At 44.9% G+C, this 12,863-nt stretch overlaps 3 protein-coding genes across 5 annotated transcripts; 1 reads left to right on the top strand and 2 right to left on the bottom strand.

The window, feature by feature from the left end:
- Positions 1-1,287: 1,287 nt before the first annotated feature.
- Positions 1,288-6,018, top strand: LOC125527938. 2 transcript variants are annotated; one of them, XM_048692438.1, is made up of 2 exons: positions 1,288-1,658; positions 2,633-6,018. In XM_048692438.1, exon 2 carries the CDS (start codon positions 2,704-2,706, stop codon positions 5,716-5,718), a length of 3,015 nt encoding a protein of 1,004 aa, XP_048548395.1. In that variant the 5' UTR covers positions 1,288-1,658; positions 2,633-2,703; the 3' UTR covers positions 5,719-6,018. The 2 variants fall into 2 exon arrangements, with proteins under 2 accessions (XP_048548395.1, XP_048548394.1); XM_048692437.1 differs by having other exon boundaries at positions 1,288-1,669.
- A 1,461-nt stretch (positions 6,019-7,479) lies between these two features.
- On the bottom strand, positions 7,480-9,757 carry LOC125527940 (50S ribosomal protein L33-like). Of its 2 annotated transcripts, none has more exons than XR_007292291.1 (2): positions 8,071-9,757; positions 7,480-7,974 (listed from the first exon to the last, which is right to left on the bottom strand). XR_007292291.1 is itself a non-coding variant. In XM_048692440.1 (2 exons), exon 2 carries the CDS (start codon positions 7,925-7,927, stop codon positions 7,754-7,756), a length of 174 nt encoding a protein of 57 aa, XP_048548397.1. In that variant the 5' UTR covers positions 7,928-7,964; positions 8,071-8,220; the 3' UTR covers positions 7,480-7,753. The 2 variants fall into 2 exon arrangements, 1 of the variants encoding a protein (XP_048548397.1); XM_048692440.1 differs by having other exon boundaries at positions 7,480-7,964; positions 8,071-8,220.
- Positions 9,758-10,168: 411 nt separating this feature from the next.
- Positions 10,169-12,847, bottom strand: LOC125527939 (triacylglycerol lipase SDP1-like). The gene is made up of 3 exons (XM_048692439.1): positions 12,384-12,847; positions 11,876-12,019; positions 10,169-11,775 (listed from the first exon to the last, which is right to left on the bottom strand). The coding sequence occupies exons 1-3, from the start codon at positions 12,783-12,785 to the stop codon at positions 10,378-10,380; spliced, it is 1,944 nt and encodes a 647-aa protein (XP_048548396.1). The 5' UTR covers positions 12,786-12,847; the 3' UTR covers positions 10,169-10,377.
- Positions 12,848-12,863: the final 16 nt, after the last annotated feature.

Raw genomic sequence — 12,863 nt, 5'->3', positions numbered from 1 at the left:
GCGGAACCCTAGGGAGGAGGCGCGGTCCCGTTTCGCCCTGGCTCCACCGTCACAGTTCTATGTTTTGCCAGAACACCCATAGCGCTATATATTTGATGCAAGGTGGTGCAAAAAAATTAACCTTCAGTGCAAAATTAGACTTTACACTTAATTAATTAGACAAAATCCTCACAATTAATCAATGAATGAATCCATCGGCTAAATTTTCTGGCTCCGCCCCTGGTGAAAAGAAGAAAAACCTGAAACCACGAAAAAGAAAAAGGAAAAATCGACATAGTCGCCTCTCCTTGCACCACGTGTCGAGCTAAGCACATCAGGAAACAACTTTTTGTGAAGCGACATTGTGCCACTTGTTGTGCTGAGAGCGGCGTGTGGTAAAAACTTGAGGTACTCCTCTTAGGCTGCTTGTAATGCTAGTATCATAGTTAGTATCATGCATGTCAACTAGGCAATTTTGATGAAGTATCATAGAATTTAATGAAGAAAGAGATGGTTGAGTATCATATCATGATACCGTATCATAATAAATGCTACACCACTATGTGTCATGCATGGCAATAAATAAAGTACTACATGATACTCCCTCAATTTACTTATACAAGGCCACTATGAAATAAATATTTTGCGTCTATACAAGTCCACCAACAGCAATCGAGGCAAGAATTAATGACGTTTCTTCGTACTAGCAACTTGTTTAATACTTGCATGCATTCAGTCATAATAGCACTAGCTACTTTCTCCACTCAGCTTTCTTGCATGCATGCGATGTATTAATGATCATAGTAAACGAACAGAAAAGTTAAGTTGCAAAACATGTATTAAATTTTATCTTGGTACCTGTAATTTGAGTTTGTGGCCTTGTATATAAAAATGAAGAAGGTACTATGCATCAGGGAGATAGTATTATACACTAGTATCATATGCATGATACTATTATATGATACTCCCCATTACAACCAGCCTTAAAATAGCGATTTCGCTCTAAAAAAAATGTCTCGTCAAATATCCATAGCTTTCTTGCACGGATCGGATTGTGGTGGCTCCCGAAGATCCCCCACTACGTCCGTCCATCACTTCCTTTTTTCACACCTAACTCGGGCTCGAACCGGCTCTCGCTGTCGGGTCATAGCAGGCGCGCTCGTGCCTGTCTCCTCCTCCTCCTACCCAACAAACGTGTCGCTAACCTCGGGACCACCCACACGGCTGGCCCGCCTCGGCGTCGGCGTCGGCGTGGCAGGCAGCCTTAATTAATCCCAGCCTAACCCTCCAATTATACCACCACCACCACTAATCTCATCCTCCCTCGCTCCCTCCCTCCCTCTATACAGTACGCTCGCGGCTCGCTCAGCTTTTGCCTCCTTCCCTTCCCCGCCGTCGCCGCTGCTTCCTCCCTCCCTCCACTCTGCCATATAAAAATGGCCCGCCGCGACACCTCACACTGACACTGCCTCGTCCCGACGAATCACGCGCACACATTCACACTGGGCTTGGACTCACCGCCGCTGCTGCCGCTTCCGGAGCTAGCAGACAGCAACGAAAGCTGGTTCCGGTGGATCCTCGCCGCCGCCGCCGCCGCAGCTAGTAAGCCGAGCGGAACTGGATCCGGCGCGGGAGCAGGAACCGCGCGCGCGCCGGGGCTGTCTCGAGGGAGAAGAAATGTAAGCCGCAGGTACTTCAAATTTGAGTTCCTTCCTCTGTTGCTGTTGTTTCCACCGGTGCGCTAGCTAGCAATCCGTAAAGCGGACGATTGTTTTTCCTTCTGGGTCATGGAGTTGTCCCTCTTGCTTGGCCCGTGGTCTACTGAACGGAGGCGTGCTCTCGAGGTTTCTCTGCTGGCTTTTTGCTTTGCCAGATCTGAGCGAGAGCCGTCGGCATGGCACGCGCGATCTTGTTCGGTTTCAGTCCAGAGCTTGCCTTTTTCTCCGCTGATTCGTTGGGACCCGGCCGCGACTGCGAGAGCCGCCGGCAGATCTGGAGCCTCGGCTGGCGCGGGCGCCATTAGATCCGCTTCTCCCCGCGCGCGCTGCTGCTCCTCCTACTATTAAAGGTTGCGACGAAAGAAATGGAAAGAGTTGCCATTTTTCCTCCCACGCTGAGCCGTACACGGTTGGTTTCTTTTCCCATCTCGGCTGCTGGCCCAGGTTGTACTTGGTACGCTGTGCATCATCATGGGCAACCCAATTCTCGCCATGTTATGTCACCAATGACAGTTATTTCTTCTTCTCCTACTGCCAAATTGATTACTGTAGTAAAGCGCACAGCTCATCTCATCTCAACCTTGGTTTCCCTTTTCCTGCCGGCGTCTAATAATAAACAAAATCAGAGTATCATCAAGCAATTGGAGAAAGTTTTTCTCTCTCGTCCTGGGCGTACTACTTGCTGAGCCATTATTGAGCCATGATGGGTTGCTCTATCCGAATGACCAATCGAATGCACCTTTGCTACAGTTTCGTTTTGTCCCTTCTCTCCAAATTTCATCATTTTATTTCAACGAGCAGAATGTGTATGCTTTACGTCATTTTGATGAAGAAATTATTATTCCCGAGCGTGTATTTCCAATGTATATGTAGTGCCGGCTACGAACTGATTGAGCAATTTCAAATCATGATGGACTTGTTTCTATCTTCTGCAGATACCGATTTGCACATCGATCAGTTGAATTACAGGCCATCTTGAGAGCTGGATAGTACTGAAAATGGGTGTATGGAGCTTCAAGAGGAAAGCTCTGATGTCGGGGCTTTGGTCTCAGCACCATCAAGGAACCTGTCATCCTCTTCCTCGACATTTGTTTCTGCCAACCAGTCACCTTTCTTCACACCACGGTCACTGTCTGCTCGTCGCCCAGAGCATGCTCATGTCCAGCACAATAACTCCCCAACTGGTATCGCGCTGAAAATCGGTGATATTCTTTCCACTGACACTCTGGTACAGCAGGGGCAGTTACCATCAGCCAACATAAGGTTATTGCTAGACGATGCTTCTCCTCCTCCCAGCCTTTGCACTTCAAGTAATTTTGGAACTCCAGCAATTGTCTATAACAATCCCAGCTTCATTTCCACCTTCAATGGCCCATACCAAGGTAGTTCGTCAGCGACTCCAACTAGCAATTGTGATCGTTCAACTCGAAAGGAGAAACAGAAGAGACAGGTGGGAGTATATCGGAAATCTTCGTCCTCTCAACCTACGCCATCAGCAGCTTCTGTCAGTAGGCTTCGGACCTATGATGTGTACATAGGGTTTCATGGCCGCAAGGCTTCACTGCTGAGGTTCACAAATTGGCTTCGTGCAGAACTTGAGATTCATGGAATCAGTTGCTTTGCTTCTGATCGGGCCAGGTGTCGGAATTCACACAGCCATGATGCTGTTGAGAGGGTAATGAATGCTTCCACATATGGAATTGTCATCCTTACAAAGAAGTCATTTGGCAATCCTTATACCATTGAGGAGCTCAGGAACTTCTTTGGCAAGAAAAATCTGATCCCTATATTCTTTGACTTGAGTGCTGCTGATTGCCTTGCCAGAGATATCATAGAGAAGAGAGGAGAACTGTGGGAAAAACATGGCGGTGAGCTGTGGATGTTATATGGTGGAATGGAGAATGAATGGAGGGAATCAGTTGATGCTCTTTCTCGGGTGGTAGATCTGCAGTTAGAAGCGAATGATACCAATTGGAGAGCCTCCATACTGCAAGCAGTTATCCTTTTGGCCACGAAATTAGGTAGGAGAAGTGTGGTTGATCGGGTGAATAGGTGGAGAGTGAGGGTGGAGAAAGATGAATTTCCTTTCCCTCGCAATGGTGATTTCGTTGGGAGGAAAAAGGAGCTCTCGGAGTTGGAGCTCATTTTGTTTGGTGATGTCAGTGGGGAAGGGGAAAAGAAGTATTTTGAGCTCAAGACAAAGCACAGAAGAAAAGGCCCTGTGAGTGGCTGGTCTGCTAACAATTATGAGCAACTAAATGCAGATACCATCAAGGGAAAGGAACCAGTTTTGTGGAAGGAGACTGAGGAAGGCATTGAGATGCAGAGACTGGGCACTCCACTGCAGCATGGCCGACAACCGAGAGTGAAGAATGGTGGGAGATATGGAAGGAAGAAAAAAACTAGGAAGATACTCTATGGAAAGGGCATTGCTTGCATATCAGGGGAATCTGGAATGGGCAAGACAGACTTGGCTTTGGAGTACGCATACAGGTTCTCCCAGAGATATAAGATGATTTTGTGGGTCAGAGGGGAGAGCAGATACATTCGACATAATTATTTATCTTTGCGGACTCATTTGGAAGTAGATTTAAGTGTTGATACTCGCTTGCATGAGAAAGGAAGTGACCGATGCTTTGAGGAGCAGGAAGAGGAAGCCATTGCCAAGATAAGACAAGAACTGATGCGGGACATACCGTATTTAGTTATCATTGATAATCTGGAGAGTGAGAAGGATTGGTGGGATAAGAGAGTCATAATGGACCTTCTCCCACAATTTGGTGGAGAGACTCACTTCATCATAACAACACGCCTTCCACGGGTGATGAACTTGGAGCCAATGAAGCTTTCTTATTTATCTGGTGCTGAGGCAATGACTTTGATGAAGGGGGCTGTCAAGGAATACCCGCTAATGGAAATTGATGCGCTCAAGGTCATTGAAGAAAAGCTTGGGAGGCTCACTCTTGGCCTAGGTATTGTTGGAGCTATACTCTCGGAGCTTCCAATTACTCCAAGTAGGCTTCTTGACACGTTGAATCGGCCATCGCCCATAAGAGATTTTTCTTGGAATGACAGAGAAGTAATCAGCTTGAAAAATCATGAAATCCTTGTTAGACTCCTGGATGTCTGCCTATCGATATTTGAGCACGCAGATGGCCCCAGGAGTCTGGCAATTCGTATGGTTCAAGTGAGTGGTTGGTTTGCACCATCTGCAGTTCCAATTCATATGTTGGCTCTGGCTGCACATAAAATCCCAAAGAAGCATCGGAGGGGTCCAAGGTGGAGGAAGTGGTGGCGAACACTAACTTGTGGCCTTGCAACTTCTAGGATGCAGAGATCTGAAGCTGAAGCAGCTGCAATGTTGATGAGATTTGGAATTGCCAGGTGCAGCGCAAAGTCTGAGTATATCCAGTTCCATGATATGATCAGGCTATATGCTCGCAAGCGAGGAGGCACAAGAACGGCTCAAGCTGCAGTCCAATCAGTGTACCTCCGAGGATCAATTAAACATTCTTCTGAGCACCTATGGGCTGCCTGCTTCATGGCTTTTGGATTTGGTTCTGATCCATTTCTGGTAGAACTGAGGCCATCTGAATTGATGTTCTTCGTGAAGCAGATTGTCGTGCCACTTGCGATAAACACATTCATCACATATTCCCGATGCAATGCTGCGCTGGAGCTGCTACGCCTGTGCACGGACGCATTGGAGCGTGCAGCTGAATCCATGCTCTCCCATGCTGGCAAATGGAGGGAAACATCAATCTCCTGCTTTAGGCCAGTTCAGTCAGAAGCCCAGTACACCTATCTTTGGCAGGAGCTGGCTCTTCTGAAAGCTTCTGTACTAGAAACACGGGCAAAGCTGATGCTCCGAGGCGGACAGTACGGCATCGGGGATGACCTGATACGGAAGGCCATATTCATTCGCACTTCCATCTGCGGCGAGCACCACCCGGACACGGTCTCGGCTCGAGAAACCCTCAGTAAACTAACAAGGCTCCTTACAAATGTCCACCTTAGTTGATTCATATAGCTTAGGACTTCACCCATATATTCTTTTTAGTGTGGCTTTTTCATAATCGCCGTACAAATACCCCCAGAATATCAAATAACAAAGTATATTTGTCTTCATCATTTCACTTCTTTTTTCTTTTTGCTACTGTTACTAAATGTACCCTATCTTATTTCATCCCTGTTAGGACTCTCTTCAGGGTTCTACCAATATATGTTGGCTTTGGAGCAAGCCACTGTGTTGTTGTTACTAGATTGTACTAGTACTTCCAACTGCATGCACAGAAGACTTTGAATTGGTCCTTGTAAGTTCTGTCCTGTCTGATGATATGATGCCATGATTTTGTTCGAAACTGTGATCCGGTACAGAATCGGCTCTGATGGGAGATGGATGTGGAATTGACGCATGAACTGTTTGCGTTTTTGCCGTGTCTGTTGATTTGAGCGCTGAGCATTGTTGCTGTGAATGATGCCTCTTGAGCTTGCACGGTCGTATGCTGCCACTGGAATTGGGTTGAGGAGAACATGTGGCCCCTGAACGTGCGCCATCCTGTTGTCCACTCAGCCCATGTTCCCTCTGATCAATGAATTTACAAATTTCATCTTATTTGTCCTATATTGGTGCAGTGGTGCTCACTTTTAGCATTGTATAGTTCGCAAAACTTAGTGACTGGTATTAAACTATCTAGAAATAATTTTATCTGAATGCTAGAGTGACCCACTAACATGGAGCCCTAGCTGCAGGCACATCACTACCTGTTTCTTTCGTGCAGTAGCTACCTGTTGCTGAAGGGCGGCTGGAGAAACATAAAAGATGTCAGATTCGTGAAATCTAGTGCTGAATTATGGGGTGAGCTAACAACAATAGCATATAACTTTTGAGAATTTACTTTCATAATTCTCTAGATGGCCAGGCCCTCTCTTGTTCCTAACCAACTCGTATAATTTCCAGAAGACAAGAATTAGTACCACATGAATTTTGTATTAAAAGGTGTTATACACGTTCAACAATATGCATCTTTTCTAAACCACAACCTCGAAGCATCTTTTCTAAACAGAGGCAAAAGATGTCTCATCCACTAATTAAGTAGTTGGACAAGAGTTTAACAAAAAAAAGGACTTTGCAAGGTTATTACTCTTCTGTCATGATTTGACCCAAATATTCCCCATCCGCAATGATCAAAAGACTTGCCTCTTTCTTGATGACATCAAGGAGGATGAATGGAGTAACGAAGCATAGTGAGTGAAAGCATTGCCCTTTCATGGATTCTTTGGCATGGTGAGTCCAGTGCAGGATCTGCTTTGATGATAGATGGTGTCGATTTGACACATGACCTATTTTCGTTTCGTTTTTGCCGTGTCGTTGGTTTAAGTGCTCAGCATTGTTGCTGTGATGTCTTTGTCTTTGCTTAGTCATATGCTGCCACTAGAATTAGGTGGAGAAGAACATGCGGCCCCTGAGCCTGCACCGTCCTGCTGTCCACTCGCCCATGTTCCTCTGATCAATGAATTTACAAAATTCATCTAATCATGGAGAATTTTACTGACCAGCTCATATGATCTCCGAACAAAGCACTAGCATCACACAAAATTTGTATTAAGGTGCTGCACGCATTGATCAGTACGCTACAACCTCAAATCATGTGATCAACCTCCATCTCCATTTAGTTTTCAAGGAGAGAGAGAGAGAGAGAGAGAGAGAGAGATATCACAAATGCCAAATAGTCACTGACGTTCAGTTGGACCAAGAAAGATGTTACACAGACAGGCGAAATGTCAAATCTGTCGAAATGATGTCAGGGAGGGAGAGAACACAGCAACAGTGCAGCAACAGGGACCTGGACCAGCAGCTTCATGGATGGGGATGCAACGGACTTGGATTAGCGGCAAGAAGAAACAGATGAGCTGCACCGCGCCGCAGCTCAGTCCATCGACAGTACAGGCAAGGAAAAAATAACAAGGAACAAGAACAGATGTCTCTCTCTCTCTCTCAGGTTCGTTACAGGGCTCGACGGCGTTATTCCATCTTCCGGCGAAGACGCGCGCGCTCACTTCATCTTGGCCTCCGTGAAGAGGACGTGCTTGTTGACGCGGGGGTCGTACTTCCTGAACTCGAGCTTCTCCGTGATCCGGCGAGGGTTCTTGCGCTTCACGTAGAAGAACCCCGTGCCGGCGGCCGACACGAGCCTGATGAAGATGGACGCCCGCTTCGCCTTCCCCATCCGACGAGATTTCCTCCTTGCCCCGGCGAAGATAAAGCTGGAGACGACTGATCAGAGCGCGGAGATCATTGTGATGCAGGGCCAGGAACCTCCCATTTTGGGATTAAAGCGAGGGAGAAGATCGGGAGAGAGGAGCGGCTTACGAGGTGGCGGGATTCGAGGATGAGGAGGGGCACACCGGATCGTCGCTTCCCTTTCCCGGTTCTTGGGGCGGCGCGGCGGCTAGGGTTCTAGCGGAGAAGCAGGAAATGGTGGTGGGGAGTGCGGTGTGCGGACGGGGAGGCTATACCTTCCGTGGGCTGGGCTGGGCTGTGGCGACTGACCTTCGTGTGATATTTTTGGGCTCCCAGCTCGAATAGCATTTTTTTCTCAAAAAAAAAGCTCGAATAGCATTCACCGCTCAAAAAAAAAGAAGCTCGAATAGCATTCTCTCTCAAAAAAAAAGAAGAAAAACTCGAATAGCAAACGAGTCGGCCCTCTTGCAGCAAGGCAACACAACGTGCCGTCGTTCTAGTTCTAGCCTAAAGAAAAGAACATTTCTTGGAGCCACGCTCACTACGATGAATTAGACCGTTTTGATTGATAAAAAAAACAAGACCATGGTCAAAATTTTCACCTGGCTTGTCACTTACTTCCTCCGTTCCGAATTACTTATCGCAGGTATGGATGTATCTAGATGTATTTTAGTTCTAGATACATCCATTTGTGCGACCAGTAATTTGGAACTGATGGAGTAGAAGTTACAGTAGATGATTACATTTGTGGACCCCTGCAAAAAAAAAGATAACATTTGTGGAGGTGATAAGTTCTTTTGCCCACACCTTCACAAAATCATAAAAAAATGCATGCACGTAGACAAAACATCAATGTTTATGTTACTGTTCATCTAGGATCATTGGAGCTCGAGATCACATGAGTATCAATGATATTAAGTTATCACCTTTGAGATGGGCATCTCACACAACCTTTTTAAAAACCTTCAAGATTAATCTAACTTACGTTTGGTCTCTCGTAGTTTCACAAAAAACATTGTAAACAGTTGAAATGTCGATCTTGAAGAACATTAATTTAACTCTTAGTTTATATTGGATCTTTGGTTGGAGATGGAGTCGCTTTCAGCGGTAAACATGGTGAATGAAAGAGAAACAGACCGGTCTGTCTATGCTTATTTGGTGGTGGAGATTAAACACTTTCGATCTCTTCATATGACTTGTATTGCTCATGTCAAGCATAGTCAAAATCTTGTTAGCGATTTCTTAGCTAAATTTGCTAGTAGGGAACATAGAACTGTAGTCTGGCTGGGCTCCGGCCCCCCAGAAGTCGTCGATCTTTGTAAGGTGGATTGTATGGTTGAGTAATACAAGTTTATACCCGCAAAAAAAAATATTGGATCTTTGGTTCTTTTACCATTTGTCTTTATTCCAATTTGTTAGGTTCGGTGTCTACACTTTGTTTAGTTAATACATAGTTGCCTAAAAAAGAAGTAAACAAGCTAGCCACACTTAGCATGCGCATTAAGTGGTATCATCTTTCTCTAGAAAAACAACAACATATAGCTAAAATAAATAAACCCTCTATTAAGATAAGACTTGGAGCAATAGTTATTTTGTCGACATAGTATGTAATAAAAAATACCTATGATTACAGTGTTATAGTACCGCATAAGCTACTGAGTACAAGATTTGCCTCAACGAATCAAAACGTTCTTTTTCCTCACTCTTTATTACCTTTTTATCATATATTTTTACTGAAATAATACAAACAGCTTAGCAACGATACTGGTGCCAAGAAACTGCGGTAGCATATTGTGGGTTATCAGTGATTTGGTCTTGCCTATTTTATCGCTCAGCGCCAACATTTTACCGTTTATTTTTGCTTTTTCTCCACCGCTGATTACAACTAAGGTTCAACACAACGTAGTTTAACAATCGGTAACTGCAACAATACAAGCTCAAAAACTCAAAAAGGTAAAAGGTAAAAAGTATGACTGAAGGAAGGGTACAGAAACTGAGGAGAGTCATGAACCCGACGGAGATCAATGGTTAGAAATCTCAAATGCTGATCGCTTAAACAGTTAGTAGAAATCTCAAATGCTGATCAACGGAGTAGAAGCGTCCAAATCAAATAATCTCATACTGTACTAGGGAGCGCCATTGTCCGAACAGAGCCGCAGCCTGAGCAGTTTCAGTAAAAAAAGAATGCAATTTCATCAATTTCAGAAACAGAGGAACCCAATGCATATATGCGAGTTTGAAACGAAATTCATTCTAGTGCTTCATTAGGGGGTTGACTACAACCGAATTACAACACCTAGGTATAGACGCAATTCAGTTTGATCGTGACACGAGTTTAAATTGCCGACATAGCATGGACCAGATCAAGCTGAATTGTTCAAACTACCAAGTCCCAGCACAGAAAAACATTAGGTCAGTCAACAGGCACGTTCTATGCTAGTCAGCTTCATTTCTTCCAGATGTCATACTCTCCGCTCCGCCACTGGAAGTAGTAACTGGTTTCTCGTTCGAAATGAGGCTGACATGCCTATCATCTTCTGAAACTGAAACACTACAGGAGTTCACAGATCCCATATCAACTTGATGCTGCTGTCCATTTTCAGCTGTCTGAGAACAATAGGAAGATTCTTTATTGGCAGGAACTGAGCCAACTTCATCGTTCCCAGCAGCTGAATTCTCATCAGGGCATTCTGTCTTTACAATCTCCAGTCTTATGTCTGAAGAAGGCTCGTCAGGCCGACTATTTTCTCTGATCATGGTTGCTGGAGGAATCTCCACACAGATATTAAAGAGAGATGGAGCTTCTGATCGAGTAGTACTTGTTTCATCAGCTTGACAATCCATGGAAGTGGACGGATCTAGGTTTCCTGCAACTGAGGATCTCTGATCTCCAGGGTCAGATAATGCTTCATGATCAGCATTCAGTTCCACGTTGTCGTCGTCGTCATCCGAAGCACCATAAAGGCACTCGGTCGGTACAGTTTCCACATCTGCTTCCTGTGAAGATCCATGAGGTTCAACTCCGCTAGTAGTCGCTACAAGAGCATCCCTTCTCACAACATTGAATAAAATACCATTCTCAATCTTTTCCGGCTGCAGCAAGTCACCTTCAGGGACCATGATACTTGTGGAAAGACCAAATGGAGACCTAGGAACAGGAGTATCATGAGGATCGCAACCTGAATTGCCTGAGGTCCTACCAGGAGTAGCAGGCCCTGGATGGTTATCAACTGGCTCTCTACCAATTGGGTGACCAGCAAATAAGTTACTATTCGGTGTAACAATATCACCTTCGCTCCCCCTTGGTGAAATTGTTCTGAATTCTGTGTCAATCTCAAGGTTCTGAACAAAGCTGATGAATTTATTAGCTGAGGCTGTTCTCATGAGAGGGCCACCACTTCTCGTCCATGAGTTCAAGTCTATACTCTCAGATTCACTGTCACTGCTATCATGCATACTATGTTGGAGATGGTGATTTCTGTTAGATGGCCCAGCAGTCCCTCCAACTGCTTGATGGCTCGTAACAGTGGGAGATGTGAGCATTTCCTCATCGAGAGAACCAGTTGAATTTTCTCTTGCTATGAGATTCCATGATGGAATCCTTCTAGACGGACAGAGTCTAATTGTAGCACCATATCCTTGTGAAGCAGCTGCTCTTTCTGCACTTCTCTTCAGCCTACGCATGTGGTTCAGGAGGGCAACACATTCATCTAATGCAAGCTCAATAGCGCAGTTTGCCCTGATAGCAGAGAGCTTTTCCCAAGTGCATCGCCTACCCTGACTTGCGGCTTTCTGAAGCTCAGAATACGAAGGATTCTGTATGATCTTCGAATACTGATGATACATAGAGGAAAAGAACATTAGTCAGACTACTGATTAATGTGGTGAAAATTTGACATGCACACGAAAGAATGGATTAAGAAACATTCAAAACCTGAGCAAGTGTGGCTGGCATAACGATTGTCACATCACCTTCCCAATGTTGAGCAAACAACTTAGCTATTCCTCCTAATGGAAATCCAAGTTCCAGAACTTGATTGAACCTATGCTTAATTTCCATCTCAGCAAGTTCAGCAAGCTACATACAAAAAGGATCAGAAGATCATATTAGACAATTGAAAAATTACTTTACCACGTCAATATTGTTTACTTCACCACATCATTCCAGGGGATACTTTGGTAAAATGAATTACTTGGCCATACAGTTCAGCTAATATTTACTGTCAAATATGCCTTGGTGAGCATAGTGCTATGCATTGCGATGCTACTAAGCCATCAAATGACACACATTACTGACAATGAAACATCAAGAAATATAAGCAAAGGAAACATCCTTATGTTCGCATTAATGGGAAGCATGGTCACATCGAAATTGCTCTGAAATCAGACAGAGACTAAGCAAATAATAGAAATAAAGACTATGGAGAAAGCATTTCACGTACCTTTGCAGCAAAGCTGCCTCCGTAAGCCCTGATGATCTCCTTTAGTCTCAGTAATGGAGCAATGTGAGGATTGGCTTGGCTTACTATGAAGTGATTTACGTTGAATAATTCCTTCAATTGCTTCATGGGTAAATCACTTTCTAAGCTGCCATCTCTCCAGCGCCGTGTAGCAGCGTCAGCTCGTTCCTCCACACCCAACAAGAATGGAGCATGAAAAGGAACTGTTTCTCCGAATCTATCTTTGGCCATCAACTCCTGGGCCTCAAAAAGTCCAGGAAAAGCACAGGAAGCAGTTACTGCACTCCAAATGAGAACATGAGGTGATGTCAAATAGTTCAGGCATCGTGGTGGCTCATGTTTTCTTGGAGAACACACAGTAACAACGAGAACCCGGCCAGTCATGTCATATGCCTCTTGAAATGTCAAATTGCTTGTAAGATTTCTCAACTGCGTCTGCAAGTGCCTAATGTCATGAACCGC

This window comes from Triticum urartu, unplaced genomic scaffold, assembly GCF_003073215.2.
Source record: "Triticum urartu cultivar G1812 unplaced genomic scaffold, Tu2.1 TuUngrouped_contig_4515, whole genome shotgun sequence".
Classification (NCBI taxonomy): domain Eukaryota; kingdom Viridiplantae; phylum Streptophyta; class Magnoliopsida; order Poales; family Poaceae; genus Triticum; species Triticum urartu.
The sequence above is the reverse complement of the archived record's forward strand: the minus strand, read 5'-3'. Positions and strand labels throughout refer to the sequence as shown.

What these genes read in the sequence shown, in the direction of transcription:
- LOC125527938 (XM_048692438.1), top strand. Translation starts at nt 2,704, where the DNA reads ATGGAGCTTCAAGAGGAAAGCTCTGATGTCGGGGCTTTGGTCTCAGCA.
- LOC125527940 (XM_048692440.1), bottom strand. Translation starts at nt 7,927, where the DNA reads ATGGGGAAGGCGAAGCGGGCGTCCATCTTCATCAGGCTCGTGTCGGCC.
- LOC125527939 (XM_048692439.1), bottom strand. Translation starts at nt 12,785, where the DNA reads ATGACTGGCCGGGTTCTCGTTGTTACTGTGTGTTCTCCAAGAAAACAT. An exon ending in GAGGCAGCTTTGCTGCAAAG is followed by an intron (nt 12,020 to 12,383) that starts GTACGTGAAATG and finishes TTTTGTATGTAG; the next exon opens with CTTGCTGAACTTGCTGAGAT. An exon ending in TGCCAGCCACACTTGCTCAG is followed by an intron (nt 11,776 to 11,875) that starts GTTTTGAATGTT and finishes ATGTATCATCAG; the next exon opens with TATTCGAAGATCATACAGAA.